Source organism: Falco naumanni, chromosome 9 (genome assembly GCF_017639655.2).
Source record: "Falco naumanni isolate bFalNau1 chromosome 9, bFalNau1.pat, whole genome shotgun sequence".
NCBI lineage: Eukaryota > Metazoa > Chordata > Aves > Falconiformes > Falconidae > Falco > Falco naumanni.
This window is the reverse complement of record NC_054062.1, coordinates 10628992-10641773: the sequence shown is the minus strand read 5'-3', so window position 1 is coordinate 10641773 and position 12782 is coordinate 10628992. Positions and strand designations below refer to the sequence as shown.

The 12782-nt window shown below is 61.5% G+C and overlaps 1 protein-coding gene across 1 annotated transcript in view; it reads left to right on the top strand.

Annotated features, from left to right (window-relative positions):
- The first annotated feature begins 1360 nt into the window (after positions 1–1360).
- The window catches only part of LHX6 (LIM homeobox 6), an 18341-nt gene continuing 6919 nt past the window's right edge, over positions 1361–12782 (top strand). Inside the window, exons 1-6 of the mRNA XM_040606910.1 lie at positions 1361–1617; positions 2028–2210; positions 2290–2411; positions 7980–8200; positions 10802–10902; positions 10984–11079. Coding sequence (XP_040462844.1) covers positions 1513–1617; positions 2028–2210; positions 2290–2411; positions 7980–8200; positions 10802–10902; positions 10984–11079 — 828 coding nt within the window. The 5' untranslated portion in view covers positions 1361–1512. The remainder of the gene's footprint in view (positions 1618–2027; positions 2211–2289; positions 2412–7979; positions 8201–10801; positions 10903–10983; positions 11080–12782) is intronic.

The window sequence follows — 12782 nt, the reverse complement described above, 5'->3', positions numbered from 1 at the left end:
CCCGCGTGGCGCTCGCATGCCAACAAAATCCGCATCGCCCGATTCCCAGCGGTGCTGCGCAGAGGAGCAGGAACCTCTCATGGCTGTGGCTGTGAAAACTCCTACGTGTTTCTCCTGGAGCTAATTCTGACCCTGCCGCTGTGGACGAGCAGCTCGAACTGTCCGTCGCCAGCCTCGCTGCTCCGCACTTGTCCCTATCCCCTCGCCAGGCTGCCCGGCTGGGGGGGGTGGGGTGGGGGGGTGAGTGGGTGAGCGGCCGGCCCTGGGCCGAGTTTCCTGGGGGTTTCTCGGGCTTTCTCGCAACCTCGATGTTTAAACCTAATGTCTTGTATTTATTCTGAAACGGCTTTCATCTGATTTCCCTCTCGGTTAACAATTTAGCTGTCAAAATCAATAAGGGCGAGGATCCATCCCCGGCCGCCATCAGCTCACGTTACGGTCCTGCAATTACCCCGCGGTGGAACCGCTGCCGGGGCTTTGCCGGGGAATTATCAGGTTACTAATGAAGCCGGGGCAGGGGCGGGCGGCCCGGCGCCGCGGCGGGGGGCGCGATCCGCGCTGCCGCACCCCGGCCCGCCCCGCGGGGGGCTCGGGGGCCGCGGCCGGGCCCGACGGTGCTGCCCCGTGCGCCTCGTCGAGGCGGGCAGCGCCGGGCCGGAGCGGGGGGACCCCCCCCCCCACCCCCGCTGCGGGCGGTGCCGGTGCCGCCGCCGCAGGTAGCGGGGCCCGGCGGGGCGGGCGGCCCCCGGGGCGCGGCGGGGGGGCGCCGCTTCCTGCCCGGCCCGCGGCCGCCCCCGGCGGGGGAGCGGGGCCGGCGCGGCTCCCCGCCCTTCCTGCCGCGGCCGCGGGACGCGCCGCCCGCGGGCACGGAGCGCGGCGGCGGGCGGAGCGGGGCGCGCCCGCCCCATGCACCGGAGCCATGAGGGCGGGCAGCCCCGGGGCCCGGGCCGCCGCGCCCCGGCCGGCGCCGAGGCGGGCAAGGTGAGCGCTGCCGCGGCTGCCGTCGGGCCGGGCACCCCGGGAGCGGGGCCGGGCACCCCGGGGCGGGCGCGGGGCCGGGGCCGCCGGCTGTCCCCGCACCCGAGGGGAGGATTTTCCAGCCCGGCGTTTTCTGGGGCGTTTTGTGCTCGGTGGAGGGAGAGGGGGAAGAATTTCGATTTTTAATTACTACCATTAAAAAAATCAAATTTGCAATTCTTTGGGTGGCCTGATGGATTCCCTGATTGACAGCCGGAATTGACACTCTGGGTACCTCTTATCTCGGGCATTTACGGCAATTTCTAATTGCAGGTAGTTTGTGGGGTTTTTTCAGCGCTTTGGCTCGCATGGGAACCGAGCGATTACTTCAAGAGGCCCGGGTTAAGTGCAGGCAGGGAGAGAATTCAATCCACATTCAAATTGCTTCATTAAAAAGACGCAGCTTTTGTTGCAAAGGATTTAAATGGCCACTAGAAAGTTCTTATTTATTGTTTTGAGGCGGTTTATATAGGGTGCCCGGCGCTCACCCGGCGCATGGAGCCGCAGCCTCCCTCTCCCGCTCTCTCCCGCAAGGTGATGCCGCCGGAGCCGCTGCCCAAGGGGAGCGCCCGCTGCCTCGACCCGCACGCCCGCGCCATGGTAAGCGGGGCCGGGGGCTGCGGGGACCCGCCGGGCCGGGGACGCCGGGGTTCCGTTAGAGCGCTCCGGGCCGGAGGCTGCAGGGACGCTCCGGGCCGGGGACGCCGGTGGCTGCGGGGACCCGCCGAGACATTCCGGGGAGGGGTTTGCGGGACCCGCGGGACCTGCGGGACCGGGGACGCCGGTGGCTGCGGGGACCCGCCGGGATGCTGCGGGGACCCGCCGGGATGCTCCGGGCCGGGGACGCCGGTGGCTGCGGGGACCCGCCGGGACGTTCCGTGCCGGTGGCTGCGGGGACGCTCCGGGCCGGAGACACCGGCGGCCGCGGGGATCCGTCGGGACGCTCCGGGCCGGGGCTGCGGGGGATGGCGGGGCCCCGGCTGACGGCCCCGCGGCGGCTCTACCCGCAGTCGCAGCCCGACGGGGAGCCGCTGCCCGGTGCCCTGGAAAAGGAGGACGCCCGCTCGGCACCCAGCACGCCCTCCACGCCGTCCGTCTGCTCCCCGCCATCCTCCTCCTCCTCCACGCCGTCGGCCAGCAAGAACGTCTGCTCCAGCTGCGGGCTGGAGATCCTCGACCGGTACCTGCTCAAGGTGAGCGGCGGCGGGGGGCTGCGGGGGGTGCCGGGTGGCCCCGGGGGGTCCCGGGTCTCAGCCCCCTTCTCTGCCGCAGGTGAACAACCTCATCTGGCACGTCCGCTGCCTGGAGTGCTCCGTGTGCCGCACCTCGCTGAGGCAGCAGCACAGCTGCTACATCAAGAACAAGGAGATCTTCTGCAAGATGGACTACTTCAGGTAGGGGACACGGGCTTGGGGCAGCTCCGCGCCCAAGCCCCGGCTCCGGGGGGGCTCAGCGTCCTCGCCGGCTGCCGAGGGGTCGGCTCCGCTCCGGCGCTGCAGGGGAAAAGGCTTGAAAAAGCGGCCGGGCTCCCCGGAGCAGCCCGGCGGAGGGGCGTCCCCTCGGGGCGCGGGGAGGAAGGGGAGCCGGGGTGCAGCCGCAGCCTCTCCCGGAGGGGTTCCTGGCCCCCCCCCCCCCCTCGTTGCCGGGGTGCCGGTGCCCCCAGCCGGGGCCGGTGCTGGTCGGGCCGAGCCCCTCGGCATGGCGGGGACTGGCCCCCTCGCCTGGGGAAACGCTGCCCGGGCGGCACCGCCGCGGCTCCGGCCCCGAGGGCAGGCGCGCCCCGGGCGGTCTGCGGGGTCGGGGGGCTCCGGGAGTCCCCGCCTGCCCTGCGGTGCCGAAGCGGCCGTGCCGGGCGTGCGGCAAAGAACCGAAACAAATTACCGGCAGCGCGAGCTCCTGCGGCCGGGCCAGGGCTCGCCGGGTGCCGGTGCGTTCGGCCGGGACCCGCATGCCCCGGGGAGCGGGGGGCTGCACTGGCTGCTACGGGGTTTTGGTTATAAACCTTAAACCACGAATTTTCTCCGAATAAGCGTCGGGAGGGGATGGAGGATCCCGAGCTCTTCACCGGGATTTAACTGAACACCAGAGCCCCTCGCTCTGACTTTCCCCATCCCGCTGCGGTGGGCAATATTGTTTGCCCCGGGGGGAAGGGGGGTTCCGGGCAGGAGGTGAGAAGGACCCCGGCGGGGGGCGCGGGGGGCTCGGCAGCTCTCCCCGCCGCGGCGGAGCGGGTAGGGAGGCCTTCGCGGCCAGAGGTGCGGCGGGCAAGGCGTACTCGGGGCAAAACACCTTCCCCATTCCTCCGGTGGTTTTTATCGAGAGGGTCTGCAAACGCTCGGGTACCGGCTGTCAGCCCCCGGGCTGCCGGCTGGGGATGCTGAGCCCGAGGGGCCGCCGCGCTCCCCGCCCGCACCACCGCTGGGACCGTTGTTATAGGCGTTGTGATTATTTTTTAAACTGCTTTATTTTTTGTGATTTCACCAAAATCGCCTCCGCTCTCAGCAGAAAGGTTTCGGGAGGTCCGCCGTGCCGTTGTGCTGCTTCCGAGTACTATTAGCTTTTTCGTTAATTAATAATCGTTCCGACGTCGTTAATGCTGGTGATTTTGTGGGGTTTGTTTTTTTTTTTCTGGGTTTTTTTTTTTTTTTTTTTTTTTTTTTTAAGAGCGGCACTTTTTAAAGGCGGTTTTAAAGCAGCGACCGGGTCTCTAAATTGCCTTCGAGCAAACCCAGCGAATAACAGCTGTGAAACCCCAACCTGCTTAGCGCCCCCCCGCAGCCCCGTCCCCGGCTGCCGGTGCGGGGTCTCTGCCCTCGGGCACCGGCGGGGCCGCAGCAAAACCACAACGAAAATCGCTGCGGGCGCCGCAGGACCGTCCCGGCCCCGGGGCGGCCGGTTCGGGGGGCTGGGTGGCTCCCCGGCTGCGCTTCGCACTTACCTTTTGCACAAAGAAATGGGGATTTGGGGGTGAGGGGTTTCTTGGGTTTGGTTTAGTTTGATTGTTTTTTTTGGTTTTGTGGTGGTTTTTTTTTTTTTTTTTTTGTGAAACCCTGTGCGGCGGGAGCGGCAGCGCTCGGTACCGGCGGGTACTGCTCCCCTCGCAGCCCCCAGGTCCGCCGAGCGCGGCCCCGGCGGAGCCCGCCCGGTTGAGCTCGCTCGGTTGAGCAGCCGCCGCCGCCGCCGCCGGGGCCGCTCCGCAGCCGGGAGCCGCCCGCCGGGGCCGGGGCAGACGCCCCCCGGTAAACCCGGCTCGGGGGTTGCTCGCCCGATCCCGGCCTCTGTGAGCATCCCAGCCCGCCGCGAGTCCGGGACTGCCGGGACCCGGCGCTTGGCAAAGGACAAACCTGACTCTTGAAATGGCTTTTGGGGGATTTATTATTTTGCTGCGGATGAAGTGTGTGCGGTTTTGTATTTTTTTTTTAAGCAAAGCAGGGAACCCATTCTAATCCGTGCGGATCTTCAGAGCCGAGGCCGGCGGGCAGGGGCGGCGGGATGCGCGCCGCCAACGGCAGCTTTTGTGGCACCAGCGCCGGTTCCCGGGAGCTGGAGCTGGGGACTGTCGGGGGCGCACCCAGGGGCGCTGCCCGGCGGCTGTCGGGCACTGCTGCCCATGGCGAGCGCGTCCAGGCCTGCCCTGCCCGACCCTTCCCTCCCTGCTGGCACCAGGGGCTGCGCAAGCGCTGGCGCTGCCGCAGCTCCGCGGCCTCGTGTGCGTTTTGAAGCAAATGCTGCTGTTTCCTGTGTCTTGTCAAATAATTGCGTTTGGCGTCCAGGGCTCCAGCACTTCGAGGGGAACCAAATTAAAATTGGAGGTCATTGAGCAGAACATTGTGTTCCCGGGTGATGCGAGGGCTGCTCACAGCCAAGCTCCCATGGCTCTGGTTGTAGGGAGGTCCCGTGTGATTCCCGCGGTGTCCCACGGCTCCCCGCCTCCTCAGTAGCCCTTGGGCATGCAACCGTGGGCTTGTTGGCTCCAGCATGTGTCCCTGGGGGCCAGGACAGCAAAAAAGCTGTGCCGCGGGTGGGCCAGCGCCTGCAGCCTGGCTGTGGCCCAGGTGGCCTCCGTTGCTCCTCACTGTCATGCCCCGCTGGGATGATGCTCCTGTGCGAGCACTGCTGTGGTTCGGCATGGAGACAGACTCACTGAGGCAACCCACGGCCGGGCTGCTGTGATTTGGAGTGATGTCTGGAAGCTGCAGCTGCCTCTGGGGGCTGTGTTAGGGGCTTCCTATGGAGTGGGCCCAGGGATATTTGGAGCTGTGGGTGGCCCTGGGTGCTGGGTGGCCCCTGCCCTGTCCCCTGCAGGCAGGGACAGACAGCAGGGCTCGGGGAGCTGCAGCACCCAGCTATGAGGGGTATGTGAGAGCCAGGATGCACCAGGGTGTCCTCTGCCTCTGCTCTTCCCGCACCCCAGATGTTGTGGCCGCCCCTGGGGGAGGCGGGATGAGTCTCTCTGGGTTGAGTCTTTCCTGGTAACGTTGTTGGCAGTTTCCATCTCCCAGCGTTAACCGTTGTGAAGTGCCGGCAGCATCTGCTCACCCGACCACAAACCACGCGCGTGGGGTGTGAGCTGATGGCTCGGGCAGATGCTGGTGGTGCCTCGGCCTGTGCTGTAGTGCTGGGCTTGGTGATGTCTCGTCTCCGTCTCCTGCTGCAGTGCAGCCCCATCCCCATCCCCACCAGGCAGGTGGCAGAAGCCATGCAGAGCCCCTTGCCTGGTGATCCACCACCCCGAGCAGACGGGGATCTTTGGGCTCTCACAGACCTGCAAGCTCAGTGAGCTGAAGTCTGGTTTGGTTTTGAGCTGTTATTTCCAGGAGTGATGGGTCAGGGCAGTGTGCTCGCAGGCATTTCTCTCCCCATTCCCGTGTTGCCAGCGGTGGTGGTCCCTGCAGTGACAATCTCTGTTGGGTGACAGTGGGTGTCTGTGTCCAGCCCTGGCTCAGCCTGTTTTTTGTAAAACTTGATCGCTGTGGTCGGTGCTGGGGGCAGGTGCTGGCAAGAGCTGCAGGCGCAGCATCGGCAGTCGCTAATGCTGCACCCTGCGCAGCCCCCGTGCCCGCTCTGGCTGCTGAGCCTCGGTCCCTCGCCGGGTGCTGCTCATGCTGTGGCTGCACAGGAGACAGTGATGTCCACCCCTGTCTGCGCTGGCTGCCATGGCCCTGGCAGCCCCTGTGCCTTCTGCAGCCCCTTCTCTGCTCCCTGCCAACCTGGGGGACCCACCTGGCCCCCGGAGATACTAGGGGTGCTGTGGGTCTGGGCCCCACTGGGTATCTGCCCCAGATCCCAGCTGGTGGTGTGATAGGGATGTGTGACCTTTCCTGTGTGGTGCCTTGTGCCTCAGTTTCCCCTCGGCCCCGGAATGTGCCTGTCCCCGTGCTGTGCTCCCCCCTCCCTGCAGCAGGCTGTGATTCGAGCGGGGAGCAGTGATTACCACGTGCTATTAGCTCGGTAAGCCTGCCCCTCGTTTGATACCGTTCAGTAAGTACGACTGTTTACATAGCACATTGTTCAAAGTAATTCAATTTAAAGGAATGATCTTTACTTCTAAATAAAAAATTAATACAGTTCTTTTGTTTGTGCGTTTATATAAACTAGCTGGCACAAAGTCAGTTTACAACGTTCCCATCTGAAGTAAATTAGTGAAGTCTCTTAGCTAAGTCTCTGTATAATTTCAGCACAGAAATGTCCGTTCTAAACCAGCCTTTTTTTTTTTTTTTTTTTTTTTTGGTCAGCTATGGTCAGGCTGAAAAATTTAAACCTTTCTTTTCCTCCCAAATAGTTTTGCAATTAGTAATTCCAGCACAGGACAGTCTCTCTGCATCTCGCTGAACCCATGGCGGGCTGTGGCGTGGGGTCGGGTGGTGCTGGCGGTGGTGGGCTGACCTGGGCCCCTCCGTGTCCGCTCTGCAGTGGCCAGGGGCTGCTCTGGCTGACCAAAGCCGAGGGGCTGGCAGCACGGTGGCTCTGCCGCTCGGTGTGGCTGTCGCTGCTCCGTGTTTTGTGCCTGTGCTGGGAGATGCTGGAGCTGCTTGGGCAAGGGTGGCAGCAGCTCTGCTCGCCAGGCAGTGTGGGGCTGGGGGGGGGGGCAGGGGGGACCTGTGGAGCCTGAGGCGGTGCTGGTGGCAGCAGTGGCTGCGCTGGGGGTACGTGGGGAAGTGCATGCAATCAGGGCTGTGTCGGAGTCAGCACCAGCTCTGCAGTGGCAGAGGAGATGCTCGCTTCTCCCCTGCTGCTCTTTCTGCTGCTTGCTCTCATTGCATTTATTTTTAAGCAGCATTAATGTTAAAATGCAGAAGCATAACCAAGGCTGTGCCTGACTCTGCCTGTGCGCAGGCAGCATCTCCTTGCAGCCGTGGCCCAGGGGTGCAGGGCCACAGGGACCACATCTGCGGCTCCCTGTGAATCGCCCACCCTCGGCCGGTAGCATCCTGGCAGAAATGGGCTTTTTCAGAAGTGTGAGCAAATGTCTAGTGCCCAGCACGGGGATCCTGGCCCCCTTGCTGCCTCTCGTTGCGCTGAGCTGCTTTCCAGCGTAACTCACTTAAGCGTGATCATCATCCTCTCGCAGCAAGGAGACCTCCTCGTAGGAGGAAAAAGCAGATGCATGCGCCTGTACGTGTGAGGAGAAAACACATGTTTTGATTTATGGCATTGTGAGACAACCAGCTCTGACACAGTTTCCATCTGAGTCTCACACTGTCTGTTATCAAAATAAAAAGCCCACGGGCTTGGAAGCTGATTCACGGCGCTGCATCACTTCAGCCCCTCGGCCGTGCCTGGCACTGCAGCGAGTCACACCCGCTCCTGCCCACGCTGCTGCCCGCGTGGGGCCATTTGGCTGCGGCTCCTTCCCTGCGTGGCTGTTGTGGGGTTTGGGCTGGACGGGGCGAGCAATGGGACCGGCAGCAGTGCCTGCCCCTCGCCCTGCCTGCCCTCACCCTGTCTCTTCTCCTCTGCAGCCGATTTGGTACAAAGTGTGCCCGCTGCGGCAGACAGATCTACGCCAGCGACTGGGTGCGGCGAGCGCGGGGCAACGCCTACCACCTCGCCTGCTTCGCCTGCTTCTCCTGCAAGCGGCAGCTCTCCACCGGCGAGGAGTTTGGCTTGGTGGAGGAGAAGGTGCTGTGCCGGATTCACTACGACACCATGATAGAGAACCTCAAGCGAGCGGCAGAAAACGGTACGCAGACCCAACGCCATGGTTGTGGCCTCACCCCGGGGACCATGTGGGGCTGTCCCTGTCCCCTGTGCTGACCCCCATCGCAGGGTGCCGGGGTTGGTCCTGTGGCTGCCAAAAGGGTGTAATGGGTGGCCCTGCGGCACTTGAGCACAAGGCGCAGGGGTGGCCTATCTGCCGGCAGCACCGGTGGCTGTGGCAGACATGAGTGCCCCAGGCAATGGCGGGACAAGCCCCCAGTCCTGCAGAGCCCGGCATGCAGCGTGCGAGGAAGCTGCTGGGATTGTGAGGCGGTGAGTCATGAATCTAGAAGGTGGGAAAGCTGGCTGTCCGACAAAACCTTCCCATCATTTTCCACCCACCCTGCCCACCCGGGGACGTGCTGCTCCCAGCTGGACTGCGCCGCGATGCTGTCCCCATGGGGGCACGCTGTGAGCAGCCGGCCGGCCGCTGCTTTCCCCGTCAAGGCGGTGACACCAAGGTCACGCAGCGCCTCAGCTCCCATCCCCTTGAGCCCAGCCCCATCCTGCTGCGTGGCAATGGCCAGAGATGCTCGGAGGAACAAACTGGGGTTAGTCCAACGTGGTGCACAGGGCAGCCAGGCAGCGCCAGGGGCTGTCCTGCGTTAGGAAGCACCTGAGATATGTTGATATGGCAGCGACTGTGGTTCAGGGGAGCAGAAGGCCTCCTGGGCTTGATGTCACAGGAGCCTGGCTGTGCCTGGGGCAGGAGGGAGCCCAGCCACGTCCTGCCCATGCGATGAGACCATGTTCATCTGCCTCCTGTGCTTGTGCCCGTGGGGAGTGATGGCCATGGCGGCTGCAAGGCTGTTTGCTTTTATCACGTGGGCATTATGCCGGGCAAGGTACCTGGGGATGCTGTGCAGCTACAAAGTCACTGAGGGAAGTGTCCAGGGCTGCCTTCTCATAACCTCGCACTCCTGGGACCCTGCTGGGGCTGTGCTGGGGCATTGCCCCCGGCCGGGAGCAGGGCTCCAGCCCTCTGTGCCCCTCGCTAGTGCTTGGTGGGCATGGGGAGGCAAACACCATGTCCTGGCCCATGCAGCATGTGGAAACCATTAACAACCTGACGTGAAAATAATGTGTTTCTGTTTACAGTGTTTGAGTAAGAGGATGAAAACAGAGTGCCCACTTGGGTTGGGAGGGTCCCAGCTTGGGACATGGTTCGCAGCATGTTGATCCATATGGTCGGCCGCTGCGGAGGTGCAAGCGAGGCGGTGGGGAGTGGAGATGGAGGGGGAGAAGCCGTGTGCCCTGGAGGAACAGGCTGGTGTGAGGCTGGGAGGGTCTGGTGCCAGGGGGGTCCCGCAGAGCCGTTATCCCAGCTGAGGGCTGGGGCGGTGGGTTTGCTGCTGCTTGTAAGGACCTGTTGGTGTGGGCTGAGCCCCACGGTGTCGGGCAGTGCTGGGACATGTGGTGAGTGTCCTGAGCGGGCACCTGTGTTCAAGTGTTCCCTGGTTTTGAGAAGGGGATGGGATCACTTTGGAGAACTGCAGTTGCTGCAGAGTTGGAGGGCCATGCTCCCCCCCCTCCAGTAATTACCCAGCAATTTCTTCTGCACATGAGGTTTTACATACAAGAAAAATAAACAGATGTTGCTGAAGTCAGAGTCCCATTCATCATCCGAAAAGAACAAGTCAAACTATATGAGAAAGCCCTTCAACTCAAGCCAAGACAATCACAGCCTGGTCCAGCTTGCAGAGCGAGCGGCGAGTTGTGCAGGCGCATCCTGGGAGTGGGGTGAGCGCCAGCTCCGCTCAGGCATCCTCCCTCATCCATCCATCCCTTATCCCTGCTTCGTCCACACTGCCGAGAGCAGCAGGGCCGGGCACAACACGGGCTGCAGCAGGGTCCCCAGTGAGGAATGAGGGACCCTGGCTCCGGCTGCCCTCCCGGCAGGCTCCGTAGCTGTGTGAACGGTTAGGCTTGCCCCGATGCTGTGCTTGGCAAGTGGGTGGCCAGCGTCCCCCTGGCACGTACCCCTTAGTGTGGTTGCTGCTCAGAGCATGGGACCCAGGAGGAGGAAGAGGTCGGGGTGCTGGAAGGATTTGAGGCTGGGGAAAGGAGCAAAGAGCCCACTGAAATGCTCTGAGCAAATGAAATGACTGATGGAGGCAGCACTGGCAGGGGAAGATGGGGTCATGGGGAGCAGCGTGGGGCAGGAGTGATGGAAGTCCGTGAGTGCAGCAGAGACAGGGTCCCCTTCTGAGCAGCTGCCTGGAGGATGTGGCTGTGAGTCAGGGCCAGCAGGACATCAGTGCTTTCCTTCATGCAGCACCTTGACATCCATCTTCCCGCTGCTGTCCCTCGTTTCCCACAGCTTCCACCAATTTGCTGCATTTTTCTTAATTCAACAGTGAATTCATCAGGGTCAGCAGTGTCTCCTCCCCAGTGTGTGGAGGGGCTCAGCAGCCCAGGGCGGGTCCTGGGTGGTGGCACTGGCTCTGCTCTTTCTGCTGCTGCTGGCAGCAAGGGATGCTGTGGGTGCCCCATGCTGTGATGCCAGGCGTGTTGTCCCCGTTGCACGCAGGGGCGGCGGGCAGGGGGTCTGTGACCTGTGGTGCATGGGGCTTCTCTCTCGTAGGCAATGGGATCACGCTGGAGGGGGCTGTGCCCTCGGAGCAGGACAGCCAGCCGAAGCCAGCCAAGAGGGCCCGCACCTCCTTCACCGCCGAGCAGCTGCAGGTAGTGGGGCTGGGCCAGGGGGGCTGGAGGGGCTGCAGTTCCCTGGCCTCATCCTGACCCGCTCTCTCCTCTCCCTGCCAGGTCATGCAGGCACAGTTTGCTCAGGACAACAACCCCGATGCACAAACGCTTCAGAAGCTGGCGGACATGACGGGGCTGAGCCGGAGAGTCATTCAGGTGCGGGCAGGGATGGGCAGGGTGCAGGCAGGGATGGGCAGGGTGCGAGCACCATTGGCTGAGCAGCCCCAGGCAGGGCAGAGGAAGGGGTAGAGGGGGTGCACCAAAAGGCTGGTACCAAACAGGACTCTCATCCCCATAGCCCTTTGCTCCCATACGTTGATCCCGGGACTTGCAGCATCCAGCAGCTTTGTGCTGCCTCACAAGCATGTCAGCTTCACTGGCTCCCATAGTGATGCCTGCACTGTCCTTCCTCTGTCTCGCTTGTGGCTTTTCTACTTGTTTTTTCCTCTTACGATGCAATGAAAAAACCCAACCATTCAGCCCCAGCCTGTCCCAATAAATCACTGAGCGGGAAAGCCACTGTTAGCGCACGGGCCTGACAGCAGGCACGGCAGCAAAAGCACTTCCCCGGCAGTCAGCAGCCGTCCCCACTGGGGTCAGGCACAGCTGGCTTGCTTCGGGAAGTGCTGGGATCAAGAAGTTTAAAGAAAAAGGGGTTTTTGCAGCCCCAGGGGATGCAATGGCAGGGAAGTCCCCATGCTTGTGCTGTTTGGGAGGGGAGAGAAAGTGGGGCTGTCGGGACTGAGAGAAATGCTCCCACCGCAGCCGCCAGCTCGCCATCCCTGTAGGCAGCCCAGCTCTACCCCTCGGTGACATTTATACTCTTCACTTTAATGTTCTGCTGACATACTTTCTGCATGTAATAAAAACACCAGTGATTAAAATAAATTTGGAGCTTTCATCCAGGATTGTTTTGCCAATGACACATTTAAATTTCATGTGTGAAAATCTGGCTCAAGTCTCAGTTATTGAGATTCTTCATTTAGCTAAAGATCGAGCAGTCTGCACGCTGGGCTATTTTTTATGTGGATATTTTTTAAAGGCACTTTGAACAGGAAACGATTTGTCAAATGCTTATGACTGTTTCCTTCTCCATGGTCCAGCGTGCTCAGCCTCAGAGAGCTGATCTTTGCTGAGCCTTGAGGAAGATTTTACTCCCAGCTATCTCTCAAAAATTAAAGCATAAGAAAGAAATCATCACATTAGCATAAAAAAAAAACCCTTTTCCATGCACATTTTAACTCAGGATGTAATCCCCTAACTATTCCTTGAATTAAAGCAGTGAGGTATGGTCAGAGGGCTCATACCTGCCGCTTATATGGACTAGGGCTGTATCTCACCACAGTACCCTCATTTCTTAGCTTTAATGTTCTGCTGATGTGGTTTTTGAATACAATAAACCACAAGTGATTAAAACAATATTGTTTTCATCATCTCTAAAGTCCCATCTTCTCCTACTCTGAGCTTTTACTTGGTATTGTCTCCTCTTGTCTCTCACCTTGCCAATGCTCATGCATTTCCCAGCTGACCTCAGCCATGCTTTTAGGCCAGGCTAGCTGGGGTGGAAGGTTAAAATCCGAATAAGACCTTGAAAGGTGCTCCCATTGTTTGCAGTAAAAGCCGGGCAGGGACAAAGCTTTGCGTGTGCAGGGATGGATGAACTCAGCCAAAGCTCGGGTACGGGGGTGTCTCTGCCGGGCTGGTATGGTGCTGTTACCCAGGGCTTTCACAGCCCTTCAAGGTCAGGGAGCGGCTTGTCATTAAAACTATTCTAGTGTGGAAGGAAATAGTGTGACCATTAATGTAAATTTCTGCATGACCATTAATGTAAGTTTCTGCATGACCTAGTCAGGGTGTTT